A 20,783-nucleotide genomic window follows, 5' to 3' on the forward strand; every position below is an offset into this window, starting at 1 on the left:
CCCCCACTTCTATGTGTGCCTTCCTGCACTCCATTCTCCATTCCACAGCTAGAGTGATCCTCCAGAAATGGAACTGTCACATCTTGCTCCTTCTCCACACAAGCGTTGAATGACTTTTTATTGCTTTAAGGTAAAACTTTTTTTAAAAAAGCTAGTCTGGCTCCTGTCACTCTAGCTTTGTTTCCCCCTTATTCACTATGTTCCAGCCAGTCTTACAGCTTGCCCAATGTGGCATGCACTCTTCAGCTTCAGAGCCTTCCCACATGCCTGGAATCACACCCCCACCTCCTTTTTTCCTTTCCTCACTATACCCTCAACTCTCCAGTAGGCTGCATGTGGCCTTTCCCCTTGCAAACATCTGTGGGACTCATTCCAAAACTGAGAAAAACAGAATTTTTACAGAGTTCTTCCAGGACTAGTTAATTACCTTCAGAGATTTTTTACTTGAAAAATGTATTGATCAGATTATCACTATATAATTGGTGTGCCAGGCATCAGGAGAACCTCTTTACGAATTGTGAGGACGAAAAAGGTTAATTTCCATCTTGCATATCTTTTTTCTCTTCAACTGTTATTAGGTTGGTGCAAAAGTACCTCAATTACTTTTACACCAACCGAATAAGTTCTGGGATGCATGTGCAGGATGTGCGGGTTTGTTTTACAGGTAAACATGTGCCATGGTAGTTTGCTGCACAGATCAAGCCATCACCTGGGTGTTAAGCCCAGCATGCATTAGCTATTCTTGCTGATTCTCTCCCCAACTTCCCATAGGCCCAGTGTGTGTTGTTCTTCCCCATGTGTCCATGTGTTGTCATCTTGCATATTTTACTGCAGACATAGTTGTGATTATAATGGAGAGAAAATGTAGAAATAATCCTTTTTCACCTCTGTACTACTTCACAAAAGTTCACCGGTACCGGTTAGAATGTGGTGCCCCCACTATGCATATATTGTCTGGGGTGTATTTGTTTCCCAATTGTTCTTGCTAAACCCAGTTCATCAGATACATACGTAGCTTTTCATGGATGAGAAGTGAAAGTAGTAGCATGATTATTTGATATATCCTGAAACATGACTTTCGTTATTTTTATAGTGACCTTAATTATCTGACACTTTATTAATATTTCTTTCTGTATCTTATGTTGCAGACTATTCAGACTATGAAGACAGTTCCCTCGAATTTTTGGAAAGGTGCTCTTCTCCACTAACTCGATCTTCTGGGAGTTCTCTGGCTCCACGAAGCATGTTTACGGAGAAAACTACAACCTATCAGTACCCAAGGGCAATTCTGTCCGTTGATCTTAGTGGTGAAAGTATGTGTAACCATGTGATGATTAAAACAAGACTTACAATTCCTAAATGTGTAACGGAGAATCAAAGATACTCTTTAAGGGCACATGATTTAAAAAGTTGTTAGCTAAACTAATACGAAAGTCTTGATGGGAGAAATTTGAGCTACTTTTTACTTTATATAAAGTTAAATTGGCTTTATGCTTATTGGTGGAAAAGAGAGTCATAAGGAAAATATTACTAGTGTATATACTTCTAATATACTTCTGTAGGTTTTTGTACATATATTTTTATGTTCTTTTTTTTTTTTTTTTTTTGAGACGGAGTCTCACTCTGTCGCCCAGGCTGGAGTGTGCAGTGGCCGGATCTCAGCTCACTGCAAGCTCCGCCTCCCGGGTTCACGCCATTCTCCTGCCTCAGCCTCCCGAGTAGCTGGGACTACAGGTGCCCGCCACCTCGCCCGGCTAGTTTTTTGTATTTTTTAGTAGAGACAGGGTTTCACAGTGTTAGCCAGGATGGTCTCGATCTCCTGACCTCGTGATCCGCCCGTCTCGGCCTCCCAAAGTGCTGGGATTACAGGCTTGAGCCACCGCGCCCGGCCATTTTTATGTTCTTTACTATCAACTTACAGAGTAGGTGTTATTCACATTTGATATATAAACAAGCCGAAACTTACAGGGTAACCTTTCGGCTTAGGTAGTGTTAGAATTAAGACTCTAACCAAGGTCTGTCTTAACTCCATAGATAATGCTTTTTTTAAATAAATATTTATGGTAATCTTAAAAGTATACTTTGAATTCCTGGTCAGATACATCTGTAACCAAAGTCCTGGGATGTAGTCAGACAAGTGATTTAAATACAGGCAGGAACTAAGTGCCGTTAGGTAGTCAGAAGGCCACGTCAGCAGTGAAGGGAGCACTGGAGTTCAAATCTGTTAGACTTTCCTGCAGGTCCAGTCCTGACAGTGGAAAGTGTTGAAGATTCTTACCTTGCTTCCAATATTGTAAGCAATAGGAAGAGAGATCCCAGCTCTAGACATTGAGGGCTGTGCCTTAAGAGTAGAGCTCTAATAGTGACCAGAGTCAGAGTGAGGAATAAGGGACAGGGCCTTCAGCCTAAGTACAACTTAGGATCCTTATGAGTGTGCTCACTTCCTCCCTTTTTCTTTCTTCTGACTGCCCTTGATGGTGGATACTAGGTTAAATGTTTTCTTTTGCAGCGTTTGCTTCCAGGTCTAAGTCCTCCGTGGCTCATTATGGAGAAGGCATTTTCTTTCCTTTATAGCACATGACACTTGTGAGATTTTATTTTTAAAAGCTTGAGGTATGGGAGGGGATTAAAAAGAAGTTACCACCACTCTTTTCCAGCAAATACAAGTCTGTTTTTTCCCATGGTTAAGTGGTTCTTCAACCCAGATGGACCTTATAGTCATTGCTGTGGTGCTTTTAAACTATATTGATGGTGGATCCTACCATGAGGCACAATTGAATGAGATTTCTGGAAGGATCCTGGCAAGATACAACTTCTAGGTGATTCTGTGGAGAAGCAGAGGTTGATAATCATGTTAAGAACACCTTTACTGTGAATCATCAAGATCTGAAGATTATCTCTTGCTATAGAGAGATGGAGAATAGGGGTTATATCTAGGCTAGCTGTGGTGCTGAAATGAGAACCCTTGAAAGCATGAAAAGAGCCATAGATGTGTACTCTCTCTTCTTCTTAATCTCTGCCCTGCCCTTATGATCAAGTACGGAATCAGGAGAAAGAAAAGGAATGTTAGTAAGGTCTTAGGTCAGAAGTTCTCAAATATTAGCATGTGTCAGAACTGCCCAGAGAAGGTGTTAAAACACATTTCTGGGCCTCACCCTCAGAACTTCTGATTTCCAACAAGTTCCCAGGTGGTGATAATGTTGTTGATCGGGGAACCATACTTGCAAAATGCTGTCTCAGGAAATAGCAATGACAGTTTAAGGGGTACTTGTTGGAAGGCAACAGCTGTTCTTGTGGCTCCTCAATTGGAGCCATGGTCTAGGTGGCTATTTAAGTGTAAGGGGGAACTTTTATTTGCTTCTTATATAACTTTGAGCTCTATCATCCATTTTACTCAACTTCCAAAACTCAGCTAAGCATATATTTAGTGCTTGGGAGTTATTCAAACTAGATTTTCTGGAGAATATGATAAATTTGCTTGCTAACACCATAAAACCTGATAATCTTTGCCATGCAAGTGTATGTGAGATACAGTAATTCCTTTTAATGGTATAATTTCAAATTAATTTTTATTTTATTTATTTATTTTATATAGTTTTTTTTTGAGGCAGGGTCTTGCTCTGTTGCCTAGGCTGAAATACTGTGGTGTGATCATAGTTCATTGCAGCCTCAAACTCCTTGGCTCAAGCAATCCTCTGGCCTCAGCCTCCTGAGTAGCTAGGACTACCAGCACAAGTCATCATGCCTAGCAAATTATTTTTGCTTTTGTAGAAGTGAGGTCTTGCTTTGTTGTCCAGGCTGGTCTCAGACTCCTAACTTAAAATGATCATCTCACCACGGCCTCCCAAAGTGCTGGGATTGCAGGTGTGAGCCACTGTGCCCGGCCCATTTAATACTGTTTATATGCTATGACAGTGTTTGAAATGGTTTTATCCACATTCTAATGAACTTGTACTTGAGAAAGCCCAAAAGAAAATTTGGATTAAAGCCAGCAACATAATGGATGGGTGAAAGTTTCCTCCTTAGGTTCTTTTAAAACAAGTTACACTGTTCATATTAGATTTTCCATATCTAGTTGATTTACTAGCTCCATGAATATTTTCAGATATTTCTCTATTATCTATTTCTGCTGACCTTCCTTCCATATGTCCCTGTGACTTCAAAGAGAACTGTCTTTTTCTATAAAACATTAATCAATAACAAAACATTCAAAAACATTGAAACAAGAAAAAAGTAAACAAGATTAGAAGCTGATAGAGGAAACACTAAGTCACATGAATATGTAAAGTATAAATAGCATGAATTTTTAAAGTTCAAATCTGTTCAACTTCAGTCCGATCTGATTAAGTCTGAAAAGAAGATGTTTTCTCTCTGACTCTCTCCTTAGTTCTTCTACAAACATTCTGGAGTGGCTATATTATATATCAGGCCTCATTCTAATCACTGGGGATGTAGAATTCAACAATGCAAAGTTCTTCCTGTTATGGATCCTGATATTCTAGTAAGAGGAGACAGATGATAAGCAGGTGAAGGGATAACTCAGAATGTGGCTGGGGGGTAGGGTGTGAGGTAGGAAGGTGCTCTGCTGATTAGCCTGTGTCAGGAGCTCACACAGCATTATATGATGTTCTGTGTCTCATGATGACTCAGTTTTCCTAACATTTCTCCATCCACACTACTGCAAAAATTTTAGTGTTCCATCATTTATTTTCCTTTGTTATAAATAAAGATTCCCCCATGTCTGTCTCAATTTCCATTTCCTCAGTAACCTGAGCAAAATGGTAGGCTTTGGCATTGACAGTATTATACACACACGCCTAAAACCTGGCATGTAAAGTGAGTTGTGTGTAGTAGTCATCCATATAGTGTAGTTTCTAGAATATACTTAATTTAAAAGAATATTTTTACCAAAACAAAATTAATACATTTTAAAAATCCCTTGGGGAACTCACGGTTCTGGTTTTAAGAAATACTGCTAAAGTGATTAAGAACACAGGCTTGAGAATCCGGCATTCCTGGTATTCAGTTGGTTTTCCTGCTCAATGGCTGCGTTTCCCAAGCAAGTTATATATCCTATGTTTAAAGTGCTTAATACAATCCAGGGTTTTTTTTTTTTTTTTTTTTTTTTAGTGATTTTTCAGAAAGCACTTTATTAATCAAAAAAATAAGAAAAAAAATAGAATGAAGAGTCAGTGGTGTGCTAGAGCCAACTTGTGCTGGGTAATGGGGGCTTACTACACATACCTGTCCCCAGATGGACAGTGGTGTCACACTGATAGTATGAAATCACAAGGGGACAACCCATGGTTTTTATGAGGGTCAGAAGGGATAATGTTTGTGAAAGTATATGGAAACTATGCAAATTTAAATTATTGACATCAGCCTTAGCCATAAATTCTGTAAGCATGAAGTCTAAAAGATACTTTGAGTTACTTATAATAGTGTATACTGTAAGATGTAAAGCAGTCATATACCTAAGCTTCAAAAATCTTTTCTTTCCATGTCCCGAGACAAGTACAGTACAGTATTCTCATTTGTTTGCCCTGCCTTTTAAAATGTTTAATAGCTTATGATCACTTCTCATAGCTCCTTTATGAAAAATAACATGAAGATAGAAAAGTTGCACTGAGTATACTTTTTATATATATTCTAGACTTATCAGATGTAGACTTCCTAGACGATTCTTCAACGGAGAGTTTGCTTCTGAGTGGGGATGAATACAATCAGGACTTTGATTCAACCAATTTTGAGGAATCTCAGGATGAGGATGATGCTCTTAATGAAATTGTGCGATGTATTTGTGAGATGGATGAGGAGAATGGCTTCATGATCCAGGTAATTGGTTAACCTCTCTTCCCTGTATATAATAATGAGTTAGTTGTTTCAGATGCTCAGCAAATGCATCACAGTGTTTTATTTCTTTACTAACCATACTGCTGAAGAGTTTTCTAACTTATGATTATGTGGAAAATATCCATAGTAATGATTAGGAGATTTCCTCATTAAGTAAAGTAGACAATGTTCTTATTTTAGCAGCTCTCTTTGTTTTCTAAGGTACGTAGTTCAGTGCCTTCAGGCTGAAACTCTTTAGAATGATTAGGGTGGTAAGCCCTAATGGGGCTTACACAAATGGGCAGGCTACATCAACCTTTCTCTTTCTCATCTGCATTCATTTAATTATTATAATAATTAACAATTTAGAGTCATCCTTCACTTGTCAGTGAGTAAAAGATAAAAATTTCCAGTATTCTTAAAAAAGGAAAAATTTTGTTCCAGGAGTTAACAACTTCTTCTTGTAGGAGAGATATATTTAAGATAAAAGGAAAGCATAACCCAAATTTTGTGATGCCAGAAGATTTGCAGATGTTAGTTGAGAGCATGAAGAAAGAGTAATTTTTTTTTTCCTCCCATTTTTCAGTGGTTTTCTGGAGGGAATTACAAATTTATAGCTTCACAACACAAGCAGTACTTTAAGAAATCATTGCTATAGACACTGGTACAAACTTGCTTTTATTTTCCTCTAATTTCCACATTTTAATAAACTATTTTAAGAGTATTATGATGTAATTGCCTAAATATCGGTGGGAATTAAATTAGAGAAATTATGATTTTTTATGATTTAAAAAATCATATGCTTGATCAATCAATATGCTTGATCAAAGCATATTCTAATAGGTGCAACAAAAGAAAGTTCTTGAAGTAGTTGACCATTTCAAAGATAAAATTCATCTTAAGTCATGACTTGATTTTGTTATGTGAGAATCTAGTGAGAATCGGATGACCGTAATACTCCTCTGTTTTCTGCAGTGTGAAGAGTGCTTGTGCTGGCAACACAGCGTGTGCATGGGGCTGCTGGAGGAGAGCATTCCAGAGCAGTACATCTGCTATATCTGCCGGGACCCACCGGGTAAGGCTTTCTGCGCCGTGCTGATTGCCAGGATGCCTCCATGTCTCCTCCAGGATTCCAGAGTGTATCAGCTGTGTTCACCACCACTATAGCAAGTTCTCACGTGATGTCATTGATAGGTTGTTGGAAACTATGGCTCCAAATGAAACAGCATGCTATATGCCATAGGAACTTAAGTTGTATGTATCAATTAGCTTATAGTACAATTCATTTCATTATTCAGTGTGTCAGTTTCCAAGAACCTATTGATTACACTTAGTGAGGACTCACTGTACTTCTTGGTCAAGTAGACTGAACTTCCATATTAAAATTTTAAAATATTTTTTCACTGTTACACTTTTATTTTCCACATCGATTACTTAGACAAATACATTAGTATATATTTATCAACACAGTTACTATCTTACTGGAAGAGAAGAGGTGTAACTTCTTCCTGGAGAAGAATTAGCCTCTGTCTGTTCCTCTGAATCCATTTCTAGCTAGGCTTACTTGTGGCAATCGGAATAGATCTGCATTCTGAACTTGCACACTACTGACCTGGCAGTTCTGCATATTCTACTCATCGTAGAGCAAGTGAGGTCTTAGAACACTACCTGGGATGCCTTTATTGTACTGATGAGGCCGACTGAGATGAAATCTGTGCCTTTTGACTCTCAATCCACCATGCTGTCTACTTGGTGCCTTCTATGCTAGAGGATCTTCAGATAGCATATTCTGTGTGTTAAATTTAACTTCAACCTCCAGGCAGGAAATAACTAGGTTTTCTCAAATAATAGGCATGTGGTGAATTGGTCCCGTGACTATTGGGAAAAAAGAAAAAAGTCAAAATAAGTCACAAAAAAGTCACAGTAAGAAGCAAGAGAATTAATTATTCACGACCATATGAATGTAGATATTTGTTTATTCATTCACCAACATTTATAGTGTTCATTATTCATTGTGTTTATTCAATAACAAATGTAGACATTTGTTACTTACTCAGAAGCATTTATTGGATGGCTTCTATTTGCCACTGTGGTGAGATGATTGATTTAAACCATGCCTTCAACCAGCTAATAGTATAGTATGGGACACAGGCACATAAACACCTCATTGTAATAGGATCTAATTTGTATTAGCATGGAGGATGTGGAATTTCATAGGATTCTGTGAAATCACACACATGGGGGAAGGGTTCTGATTCACTCAACTAGAACTCTGTGGTTCATCCAATTCAAAACAAAGGTTAGTGAAAGAAATAACCCCTGTCTAGTTTTTATCCAGCCCTGTGAGCCTTTTTAGAGGATAAATGATGACTACAAAAAATTGAAAGCAGTGCACTCAGGGTTCCCTTTGCAAGTGTCATCTGCCACTGACCATGTCCTTAATGGTGTTTCTTCTCCTGGATGGGCAGGACCGCTAAAGGTGTGAGGAGCTCTTCCTGCACCAGTTCCTCAGAATGTTGTCTTATTCTTTTTGAATCTGCTCCTAGTGCTAGAGCTTGCCTTGCTTAATGAGCAACGTTAGTAGGGTAGCAGTTGAAGAAAAATCCGAATAAGTACAATCCTTTGTGATTTAATGTCAACTTCATCTGCAGGTCAGAGGTGGAGTGCAAAATATCGCTATGATAAGGAGTGGTTGAATAATGGGAGAATGTGCGGGTTATCATTTTTCAAAGAAAATTATTCTCATCTCAATGCCAAAAAAATAGTTTCTACGCATCACCTGCTTGCTGATGTCTATGGTGTTACAGAAGTGCTGCACGGGCTACAGCTGAAGATTGGAATACTAAAGTAAGTGAAGGGTGGCAAAGGGAGAGTCACACTTCCGTGGACGTTTTAATTCAAACCAACACTGTCGGCCTTTTGATGGTCCAGAGTAACAGTTTGGAGAAGAGAACAGGTGTTTGAATAAAGTTTCATTTTTAAAAATAAGGAAAGAGTAACAACCTTTTGGATGCGTTGGTGCTTCCTGCCTATTCTCCTAGAATGCGTAAGTGTGGTTAAAGGTATATATAGCATCTAGTATTTCAACACATTTTAGCTCCTGTCCCACTGTTTTGTATGCTTACCATATGTGCAAAATTAAGTGCAGTTGCTGTGGTGAACCCTATACATTGTGTCCTCCTTCAGGAATGCTATCAAGATGAAATCGATTCTAAGCAGGGTATATTTTTTTTTATAAAGATTGATTTAAAGGGGATGAAGGGAGCCTAAAAACCGAATCCACTTCTCTGCTGTGCACCAAATATGTTAGTAATCCCGTACAATTTTCTCTTAAACAAGTCTGAGTCTCCCTAAAGAACGTATCAGAATATTCTTGAAGTCCTTATTTCCAGTCCTTCCTAATGCCTAACTGGAATTCTTCTTTAAAAGAACAAACAAACAAAAACCCACATTTTAAGTAAAAACAGGATGATTCACTGGTTCTTCACAAGATTTTCTTCATTTGGATGCACTTGCCTTGGCCAGAAACTTGCCCCATCCTCTCCTTCCCTTCTCATCCTTGTGTCTTTCACATCCTATCCATTGCAATTTGTGAACATTGTTCAGTCCATTCCTCTCTCCCTTCTCAACGATACTGTCTCAGCCAGGCTGTTACATTTCACATGAACGATTGCCATGCTTGTCCATTCTCTGTGGCTCCAGCCTTGTACTCTATCAGCTCTTTATTTGTACTGCTGCCAGTGTAAGCTTAGGAAAAGATAATTATCAGCTTGTCTCTCTTCAACTTAATGTACTAGAGCATCTTCCTGTTGCCCAGTGAACAGAGTCCTTCCATGACACATACTTTGTCTGCCATTTTGTTGCCACATATTCCCTGTGCTTTTTCCCCCAAATGTCCCAGCTGTCCCAAACCATAGTCCCCAAATGAAGCAAGCTTTTCCATTGCTGTAGGCCTTTACTCACACCCAGGATAAGCTTCTACCACTAGTGCCCCTAGCAGATGCCTTTCATAACTACCTGTCCAACTAGAGCTGACCATGTTCTTCTTGGCAAACTCCACGCATACTGGTGTCAGGTACTTGGTATACTTAATTTTTTAATGCCCATCTCCCCTTACTAAGTCGTGGGATCCTTTAAAATAGGGCTTGTGTCCTATTTATCATTTTGTCTCCAATTGATACTGTAGGGTAAGTACCCAGTAACTATTTGTTGAATAAAATTTGCTTCTTTTTTATCATAAGCCTGAATATGAATTTGTTTTTTAAAAGGCCATGTAAATGCTAAGACTTAAGGGAGGGAATAATTTATTAGGTCTTTTTTTAAAACCTGATTTCCTTCTTGGTATCAGTATGAGTTTCTCTGCATTCATAATTTTGCCAAGGATTTTAATTGGACCCTTTCTGTTTCATACACTTATAGGCCCTCTTTATGTTAATATTTTAAATCATAATATCTGTTATTATATATGATTTATTGAAAGTCCTACGTGTCATGTGCTTTCATGTGATATTTCATTTAATCCTTACAATAAGCGACCTCATTTCATTGTTGGGTAGTGAAAGACAGAGATTTTATAACTTGTGCAAGCTTCTTTATGGCACAGCAGAATTCAGCCCCTTGGACTATTGGACTACAGTGCCAGCTTTTCTTCTGCTATGCCTTTTACTGATTGAGTGTTTTAGTATTTTCTGAATGTTAAATTACTAGGGATTCAAATGATAAAATTTATTATTTCAGAAACAATACTTGAGTATTATTGGAAGAGAACTAATTTAACTCAGTATGTATCAAATTTGGAAATTATTAATATGCAAACATTATTGAGCCTTTTGAAAGGTTTATATATCCTGAATGTCCTTTCACTTCAGCTCTGATGATTGGATTCGTGTTTTACTTACTGCAGAATTAACTGTACAATATCATGCTTACATGTTCAGTGAGGACAAGATAAATGGACATTATCAAAGATTGTTGATGGGGTTGTAATTAGTATAATCCCTTTTAAGGTCACTTGGGTAGTACCTATCAAAATAAATGTGCATGTTATCCAGCAATTTCATATCTAGAAATTTATCCGACTGAAATATTCTGACTTGTGCACAAAGATACACACAGGTACACAAACGTATAACAGTAGGGAATTGGTTGACTCAACTGGTACATTTGTAACTATTCAACCCTAGAGTAAAAGTAAGGGAAATCTATCTGTATGACATGATATGGCAAGATACCCATAGCTTGTTATGTACAAAAAGGCAGATTATATGTGTCCTGGTTGTGTCAAAAGAAGATGTGTATACTTATCCATTTAAGAACTGATTTTAGGTATACAGAAAAAGTCTGGAAGATTGTATCTCAGTTATTTATGTTTGCCATGGGAGAAGAAATTTTTACTTTCTGTGCATTTATATTTAGGATTTTTGTCATCAGGAATTATCACTTTTTGACTAAATAAAAGTTTTTAAAATATGCTTACATTAAAGTTTTTCAAATTTTACAATGAAAAATCAGTAGAAAAGGAAATGCATGTATCAAATGATGATGTGAACTATCAACACAATTAAATTTGTTATTGCTTTTCTGAGTATTATTTCTTTAATTGAGAAATTCAAATTTTGGATGAAATCCTGGAGGGAGTTAACTTAAAGAATACCTTTGCTTTTGTCTTGAGTCCTAGATCTCCTCCTAACCTAGTTCTGAAATAGATTATTGTATTCGCCTTAATAGATTTTTTTTTTTTCTCTCTGAACTGCTGTTTTTCCAACTTTGTTTTAAGGAATAAACGTCATCCTGACCTTCATCTCTGGGCTTGTTCTGGGAAGCGAAAAGACCAAGATCAAATAATAGCTGGGGTAGAGAAAAAAGTAGCACAAGACACAGTTAATCGAGAAGAAAAGAAATATGTACAGAACCATAAAGAACCACCTCGTTTGCCCCTAAAAATGGAAGGAACTTATATAACAAGTGAGCACAGCTATCAAAAGCCACAGAGTTTTGGTCAGGACTGTAAATCTCTCGCAGACCCTGGGAGCTCAGATGATGATGATGTTAGTAGTTTGGAAGAAGAACAAGAATTCCACATGAGAAATAAAAACCGTTTACAGTACTCAGCAAAAGAACACGGAATGCCTGAAAAGGTAAAATGGGTTCATTTTTTTTTTTGCTTGGAAACTATGATAGAACAACAAAGGAAAATTTTATAAAATAAGACATACTGAATTCCCAGATTTTATTTGTATTTCCAAGTTCCCCAGTCCCTTGTTAAAGTAAGGAGGTTTTTTTTGTTTTCTCTACAGGAAAACACTGGCCATTTGAACATTTGATTATCTCCTAATTCAGAATTGTAATAATTCAATAAACTGTTACTCTAACAAAAGTTTCAATTGTATAAATACATTTAGATGCTTCTAAAAAATGAACCACATTGTATTCAAAATGAAAATGTCTGTGTGTAAGACTGTGAAAGTACATATGGGTATAATGATTTGTCATCCTCTTTATGTGAGTTGGATAAAAGGTGGCACTCTAATTATCTTTTTAAAAATTTTTAGCATATTTGTCAATGCATCCCACTATTCAGTAAGCTGAATTCTGACAGATCTATGTGCATTGGACATCTATAAACTTATTTCCTGTTCACTGGGATTATCTTAGAAATGTACCTTTATTTTTTACTGATTTTCAATTAATGAGGCCACTTTAAAATTAGTTTTTTTTATTTTATTTTTCTGCATTCCTCAACAAGTAATTACTGTAAATAAGTACTTAACTGAATTGGAACGTTTGTATTTCATACCATAAAGTTTGTGGTAAGTTATTTTGTTTAATTACTATTAAATGAGTTATCTCTGGCAAATCTAAATGCACATTGTGTGTCCGTGTGTGTGTGTGTATGTGAAGCAGTTTGTACTTTTGAAACTTGTAAAAGGTTTTTGCCTTTCCCTCCCCTCATTGATTTACTGTACTATAAGAGTAAAGTCCAGTCTATAGTTAATTAGATTTTATACTGGTCTTTGGAAACACTCTTGATTTCTTTTCATCATTGCTTTCCCCTCTTATGTGCACTTACATCACCAGTTGAGATTACTTGAGGAAGAGGCCAGTCTAAATTAGTCAGGAATTCTAATTACAGAATAGAATTAGTGACTTATTTTATTTAGCGCATTTTATTGAAGCCTTCTTGCCTGTGTAGCACCGTGCGAGGCATGGTGGAGGGAGGTGGTGGGTGCGTCTGCTCTTAAGAACCCCCACCTGGAATTTGGTTATGTAGCAGTACTTCTTTAAAGATACCCCAGGAGTCAGATTGGATCTCACTAACTGTTACCAGTGATGAGGTGTTTCATGTATCCTTACCTCAATGACTGCATTTCATCCCGTTCTTTGTGTTTATTTTCCAATGGTCCTTTGGAGAAGAATCCAGCTGAAGGGAATACAGTATTTGTTTATAATGATAAAAAGGGCACTGAAGACCCAGGAGACTCACATCTTCAGTGGCAGCTCAATCTCCTTACACACATAGAAAATGTGCAGAATGAAGTTACCAGCAGGATGGACCTAATCGAAAAAGAAGTCGATGGTAATTTAAGAAAAAACTAAAATACAGTTACTATAGTGTATTTATTGTTACTATGAAGAAGTTACTTAAAATCCTTAAATGATCAGATGAAAACTACAGATACTCTCCATACTGATGGGGCTTTATTACTCCCTTTGTATTGTATTTAACACAGTTAGGATCTTTTACGCTTAAAACAATATGACTGGGTATGATCTTAGGTTGGTTTTATTTTTTAAGATGTGTATTTATTAAATATTGTCTATCTGCCAGGCTCCAGATAGATCACTTATGGAATAAATTTATTAGTTTCATTGAAGTAAGTTTTCTTTGGAAGTCAACATAAGGAATTTAAGCATGTTTGAAATGTGAAAACATTTTGAAAATTTTTTACTTTGGTTAGCACTTGTTAAAGTAACAAAAACTTCTACAAAGTTAAGTAGGTAAACTTAAGTGGTTTTCTTTTATATTTTAAAATCATATCATCACACAGGAGGCCTGAAAAGTGGGCAAGAAAGATACTATCACTATTTTATAGTTGCAAAACTAGAGTAACCTAGATTACTTGATTCTCAGTCCATGTTGTTCTTAATGCTTGCTGACTCCTGTTTCTTCCTAACATCTTAGACGATATTCTGCACCCCAACTCTACTTTTTAAAATTTGGCATAAGCACGTGATATCTCTCCTCTACACTAAGTTAGAGCTCCTACTCCTTTTTTTCCCCCTTGAGAAAAGAAGAGAGGAAATGGAAACCCATTTTAGAAGCCTCTTCCATATGGGTATAAGCTAACTGTAGAGTTAATGTAATGTTTTGAGTCAATTTTTGAAGAAAAGAAAATGCATCTTGACACTATTTAATATTGTTAGCATAGATTTCCAAAGGAAACATTAATAAAAACTATAGAATATAATCAATTGCATTCTGCCTAGAATTTTAATATGCTTACGTGTCTTTTAAAAAGTAGTGTTAAAATAGTGGAACTGAAAAGAACACTGAGAAATTGCTACTTCCTTTTCTTTGTTAAAAAGAACTTCTGGATTAAAAAATATGATTAGGTATGTTTTGTGTAGAGATGACGAGTCTAAATTAATAGAAAGCTTGAGCAGACATAGGAAACTGTTGTATCTTATTCCACAAGTGAGTAAAAGGAGACCTTCAAAATGAAGTTAGTGTGTGTATATGTTTATGTGTGTGTATGTATTTTTCCCCTTATATACAAACATGTAATTCCTATAAAAGGGGAAATTATTTTAAATGACAGATAAAAATTGCCAAGAGCGACTAGAACTCTGTGGGGTGGGATGACAGGACACTAACCTCTTAGAAATGTCTTGAGTATGTTGGCCTTTTAAAGCCAGAGAAGTGAATCCTTAACTCCATCACAGCTCCAGCTTTCTAATTGTTTCATTTGCTGACTGTTCTTCCAGTTGCGGTTTAAATTGGTTTATTTTCTTCTCTCTTTTAGTTCTGGAAAGCTGGCTTGATTTCACAGGGGAGTTGGAGCCACCAGATCCTCTTACAAGATTGCCCCAACTTAAACGCCACATAAAGCAGCTCCTAATTGACATGGGCAAAGTACAGCAGATAGCAACTCTTTGCTCTGTATGACAACAGTGAACACTTAATGAAAGAATGTGGCTTTCTTCAGTCAAATCATTTTTATTATCCACATGGCAGCTAAGTGGATAATTTAAAAGCTTAGTAATGTCTGGTCATTCACTGATTTGTGATGTCAATAGGATGGCACCTTGGAAAGAAAAATGAAGAACAACTTTATCAAGGAAGCTAGTATTTAAAAACAAATTCATGAGCAAGCTGCAAATGAGAATGTGTTATATGCCAAGGAACAATGAAGTAGAATATAGTGTATACTAGGGGATTTCAAGTTGGCAGAATTTTTGAGTAGTTGCTTACATGAAGCTCAAGATACCTGTAGAAAGAAATATGGTATATTTATATAGTTTTTAATAGAAAGATCTACATTTATAAACCAGCACTTGGCCAAAAACAAAATTGTAAAGGAAATTTAAATTCTGGAGAATTCTACAGGGTTGCTCTAAGAACTGTCTTCTCAGCAGTTGATCCAGCTGCACGGAAATTTAGGGTATTTAAACTTGCAGGATCATGAGCTGTTTCTTGGGCGATGAATGTTCTTGATCAGAAAACTGACAGTAGAAGTCTCACTTCTGGGGAAAACAGTTGTGGAATTCTTACTTCATTATGAATGTATTTAAAAAACAAACACCAAATAATTGGAATATATTGCAGGCATTAAGCTCATTAAAAACAAACTGGCTTGCAGAAGGGTCCAATGTGCCAAGTGATCATGATTCTGCTGGAAAGAGGATTTTAAATATTGTGGGAGTTCTCCCACCCTAAGTCTTACATAATGCCACCAGTCCATCCAAAAGCTATGTATCACCTATACTATATATATCATATATATAGTTGAATGACAGTATTCAGGTTCAATGTACAGTTTGATCCTGAGTATGCTTGGTGTTTGCCTTCAGAAAAAAAAAAATTGTAAATAACCTCAGCTGGGATGAGGAGTGACAGAAGTATCAAAATAATTTGTGGCTGTGGATTTTTTTAACTGCTAGTAGTGGAATACTGGAAAAGCTTCATTTCTGAAGATGAATTTTATTTTTAAAAAATACATGCACACTCAAAACTTTTAGCTTTGATCACAAATGGACAAATTTCTGAAACCAAAGGCAACTAAGTTGCTGTGTTATGCTCTTGCTGGATTTTGAGCCTAGGTCCTACTGTCTGCCAGTACTCATGTGAGTTGTATGCGCCCCCAGTGCTACATACGCAGGTATGCGTAAGTGTGTATGCTTGTTTTAAACAAACACTCAACGTACATATGTACATAATCTACACATATTTATATCACATATCTAGTTTTATTACTATAGACTATACGAATTGGTGGTTAACATGAAATGTTACCTTTTAACAGACTGTTTTTAAAAATTAAAAATGTATGTATAGGTTTTGAAATTTTTTTAAAAGGGGAAAAAGACTGTTAAGAGGAGGCTATTTGATGACATATAACACTTGAATATTTTATGCCTCATTCTGTTTATCAGTTCTCGCAATCTGTATAAATGCATTTTAGAACTGATAGACAGTAAACTTGAATTTATCTTTGATAAGAATACATGCCACTGTACATTCAGATATTATTTAAATTTACAAACACATTGTTCTATATGTAAGGGTACTGTATGTAAAACTCTTTATTAAAACTATTCCACATATCCTAAAATTTCAGCTTGCCTTTTTGCGGCCTTATATTTTGATGTAAAGATTAAAAGAATGTGCAAAACAGTCAGAAATTTTTTTGCCTTTTGAGATTCTCCAGCTTGACAAATGTGCCAAAGATCAACAGACGGAAAATATAGTCCTGTGTATTTACTTGTCATACTTTAACTTTGTGGAAGATCTTACTGATAAATGAAAAGCTTTAGCAGAGGTGGTTTTGTGAGGTAATTGCTTAAATTTGCATATCAAAGTAAAAAAGTAGTGCCTGTATTCCATGTGTGGAGTAAATTTGCTAATGTCTGTGTTTTATGATTATTACTATTATTTTTCCTTTGCGTTCTGAAATAATGGCTCTAATATTTTCCCTGTCATGCCTTCATTCTAGACATTGAATTTATATCTTCTTTTTTTCAGATACGGAGCAAATAGCATCCTTAACCTATGAATAATGGTGTTGCCTAGATTCTTGTCACACACACAGAAGACCCTTTGTACCTAGTAACATTCATCCTCTCGATTCCCGGTGAATACGGTTAAATTCATGCACATTTGTTCTTGTTTCTAAAAATGAGATCAATTTATTTGTTATCCAGCAAATTGAAAATTCCATTATTAGATTTATTAGATTATTGCAATTTTTGCTCTGCTTATATGTATATGAACTGGAAATCTGAATTTTTAAATTTAGATCTTTAAATCAAATTATTTTTATGCATATTTTCATTTAATATAGAGTATATCAATCGATTGAAGTCTTTCACGACTAGTAGGCTGAGCCTTTTCTTCTTTAAGAGAGTGAATTAGTTTCTGAGAAGTCAATCCATTGTGAAAAGTTTTAGATGAGATTATTTTCTGTCCTTTTAGTCTTTTTAAGTATCACTATATGTATTTAAATAGAAGCAATAAACTAGAGAGAGTGTTTCTTGAAATGACAATGTTTTATTTGCCACCCAGGCAGAACAGAATGAGCATTGGTAGAGAAGGCTCCTTCTTGGTATGTTACTGATGTACTTCCTTATACTTGTTTGTGGTTCTACTGACTTATTTCCAAACTTAAGAGTAATGTACTTCGAAAACAACTTGGTTATTCTTTAAATTTCAGGTAAAACCCCTTTTCCTAACACTCATTTCCACTGTCTTATTTCCTCTCAGATGTTCGTATTTCACATGTTCAAAATGAAGCATACTATTTCCCCTCCAATAAACGAAGTATCCTGCCAACTTCACTGTCTCCGTTAATAACGTTACCCTAAGAGTCCAGGCTTCAGATACTGAGTCCTCCCTCATATCCATATCATTAAAACGGATAATGTTGTCTTCTTCTCAATCCTGCTGAAAGTCCAACATTTTTTATAAAATAATGTCATGAAGATATTACTACTGGCCTCTGAAACTGTAACTTTGCCTTTATTCTAATTCATCAAAATTGTCACTGCCAGATTGTTCCATGCATTGTACGTTACCTGCAGTATCTAGTTTGTTCATAAAATAAGGTAAAATGATCATTTTCTAGACGAGGCTGAGGGATAGAGACATTTAGAAACTTATCCTGGATAAGAAGACATAAGGGGGCGGGTTCAGGATTCAAATCCTGTGCTATTCAAGTTCATAGTCTCTTTCCAGCATATGTGCTTCCACTATTATTGTCATTTCAGTTTTCTGCTCTGGAATGTCTAGTGACTCCCTCTTTCAAACCATATCAGGTCTTTGTAATCTGGATCTTTTGCAATTTACATAATCCTCAAAGTTATTTAAATGTGGCCTCACTGTTAAATGGACTACATTTGTTTTCCTCTATTACCTTCATATTGTTTTCCTCTTCTGGAAAATTCTCAACTGTTTGTTGTCCCTCTGTAAACCCAGACAATCCTTCAAACTTCAGTTCTCTTCCTATAAGAAGTAATCCATTGCTGAAAGTCTTTCATGGTATCCTGCATTGTACCAAGCTATGGAGGAACTACATCAATGATTAATAATATAGTGGAACAGGCATGAACTTTGCAGTCTTGAACTCAAATTTTCACTCTGGCAATTTACTAGCAGTGTGATCTTTTGGAACTTTACTGTCCTTATCTGTAAAATGGGAATAATGCCCAGCTTAGAGCCTTGTTTTGAGAATTAAGTAAAGCAAATAAAGTACCTAGAAGCTGTTACTAAATAAATAGAAATTTCACTAGACGTTAGGGTTGTCCATGTGCCAGCTATTAAGCTTAGAGGCTGGGGATGGATATGGGATTAATAAGATCACAGTCTATAGACTAATGGAAACATAAATATTTTTCAACAGGAGAGTACAAGGAGACGAAAGATAATTAGAGTTGTAGGTGGAGGGGTTTTTGGGAAATAGGTGATGCATGTTAATTAAAACAGTGGTCTTCTCATGGCTTTTGACTGCAAGTGGCCTCTCTAAAGAAATTTTGAAAAATTGCATTTCACTCCTGATACCTGCTGTCTTTGGGTACTCCTGAAAGTAGAGCAAGAGATAAGACTTGATTGTACTTAGTTTATTCAGGAAATGATCCAAGGAAGTTGAAATGAGGGAGAAACAAAGGTGTGGGAGGGGAGGGAAAAGGCTACTATGAATATGCATAATTGAAGACACTGCCATGAGCAGTGGGGCTTTGATTCTTCCACTTGAAGTTGTTTATAAATTTAAACTATTGCAAAGGATGATTTCCGATTTGCAAATATTGACATATTCAAATAAACCAGTTACATTATTTTTAAATGTATACAGTAGAATCAGAATACAGTTTTGTTTCTTACCAACATCTGTTTTTAAAATACATGAGCAGTCTTCTTTAACACTTAGAGATTCTGCATGTTTATATTCTCCCTTCTGCCTTTCCATGTTACTTACCAACAGAATATTATTTTCTATAATTATAGGTCTTTATCACCCTCTCATACTTTTATCCACAAAAAATGGTTTGCTGCAATTTTAAAAAGCATCAGAATACACACTGCAAGCACTAATATCACTGAATAAATAGAAAAATTTACAACTGTGGTTGGCCATTGCACCCCTCCTAATTTAGCGCTAATTGATAGAACAAGTAGATAAAGTCGAGATGTATTAATAGAAGACTTAGGCAAAAATCACCCAAAATGACTTAAAATGGACATTTATGGAAATTCTGTCCAACAACACAAGAACATACATTTTCTTTTTAAGTGTACATGGAACACTAAAGATGATAGACTGTATGCTAGGCCATAAAACCACTTGTCTCAATAAAGGTAAATGTAACAGAGTCTCAATAAATGTAAAATAATTGAAATCATGCACAATATGCTCTCTGACCACAAATGAATTAAATTGGAAATCAATACCAGGAAGATAGTCTGGAAAAGTTCCCAAATGTTAGGGAATTAAACAGTGTACTTCTAAATAATCCATGAGCCCAAGAAAAAATACAAGTAAAATTAGAAAATACTTTAAATAGAATGAAAATGAAAACAACATGCCAAAATTTGTGGGATACACCTCAATCAATGTTAGAAATTACAGCTTTTGCTTACATTTATGAACGTACGAAATCACTGACAAAAGATTTCACCTTAAGAAACTAGAAGATAAAGAGCAAATTAAAGCCAAATAAGCATAATAGCAAGGAAATAATGATAGTGCTGGAACCAATGCGATACTAAATGAACAAAATACAGAAATAGAAAGCTGGTTCTTTGAACAGAACAAAAATTGATACTGTCTTGGAGGTTGATAAGTAATTAGAATGGAGGAGGGGGGACATTAGTGTGGATCCAACAGAGTTTTTTAAAACACAGTGAATACATTTCCATAAATGTGAGGCTTAGCTGAAATGGAAAAATCCCTCAAACTACACAAATTACCAAAAAATAAAAATCAAAGAAGTTGAATTTATAATTAAAAATTTAGGCTGAGCACAGGGACTCATGCCTGTAATCTCAGCAATTTGGGAGGCCAAAACAGAAGGATTACTTGAGCCCAGGGGCTCCAGACCAGCCTGGGTGACATAATAACACCCTGTCTCTACAAATAAAAATAATAAAACAATTGCTAGGTGTAGTGGCACCTGCCTGTAGTCCCAGCTACTCAAGAGGCTGAGGTGGGAGGATCGCTTTGAGCCCAGGTTGAGGCTGC

General features: G+C 36.2%; 1 protein-coding gene across 17 annotated transcripts in view; it reads left to right on the plus strand.

Moving 5' to 3' along the window:
• Positions 1-20,519, plus strand: part of PHF20L1 (PHD finger protein 20 like 1) — a 76,015-nt gene extending 55,496 nt beyond the window's left edge. For 11 of the 17 annotated variants that reach the window (XM_033203478.1, XM_033203482.1, XM_033203483.1 and 8 more), the window contains 7 exons: positions 1,149-1,313; positions 5,654-5,835; positions 6,808-6,907; positions 8,484-8,679; positions 11,609-11,969; positions 13,243-13,408; positions 14,856-20,519. In XM_033203478.1, the coding sequence (XP_033059369.1) occupies positions 1,149-1,313; positions 5,654-5,835; positions 6,808-6,907; positions 8,484-8,679; positions 11,609-11,969; positions 13,243-13,408; positions 14,856-14,998 (1,313 nt within the window). In that variant the 3' untranslated portion in view covers positions 14,999-20,519. The other 6 variants (XM_033203493.1, XM_033203492.1, XM_033203487.1 and 3 more) reach the window with 4 other exon arrangements.
• The last annotated feature ends 264 nt before the right edge of the window (positions 20,520-20,783 follow it).

This window comes from Trachypithecus francoisi, unplaced genomic scaffold (assembly GCF_009764315.1).
Source record: "Trachypithecus francoisi isolate TF-2019V2 unplaced genomic scaffold, Tfra_2.0 Lachesis_group7, whole genome shotgun sequence".
NCBI lineage: Eukaryota > Metazoa > Chordata > Mammalia > Primates > Cercopithecidae > Trachypithecus > Trachypithecus francoisi.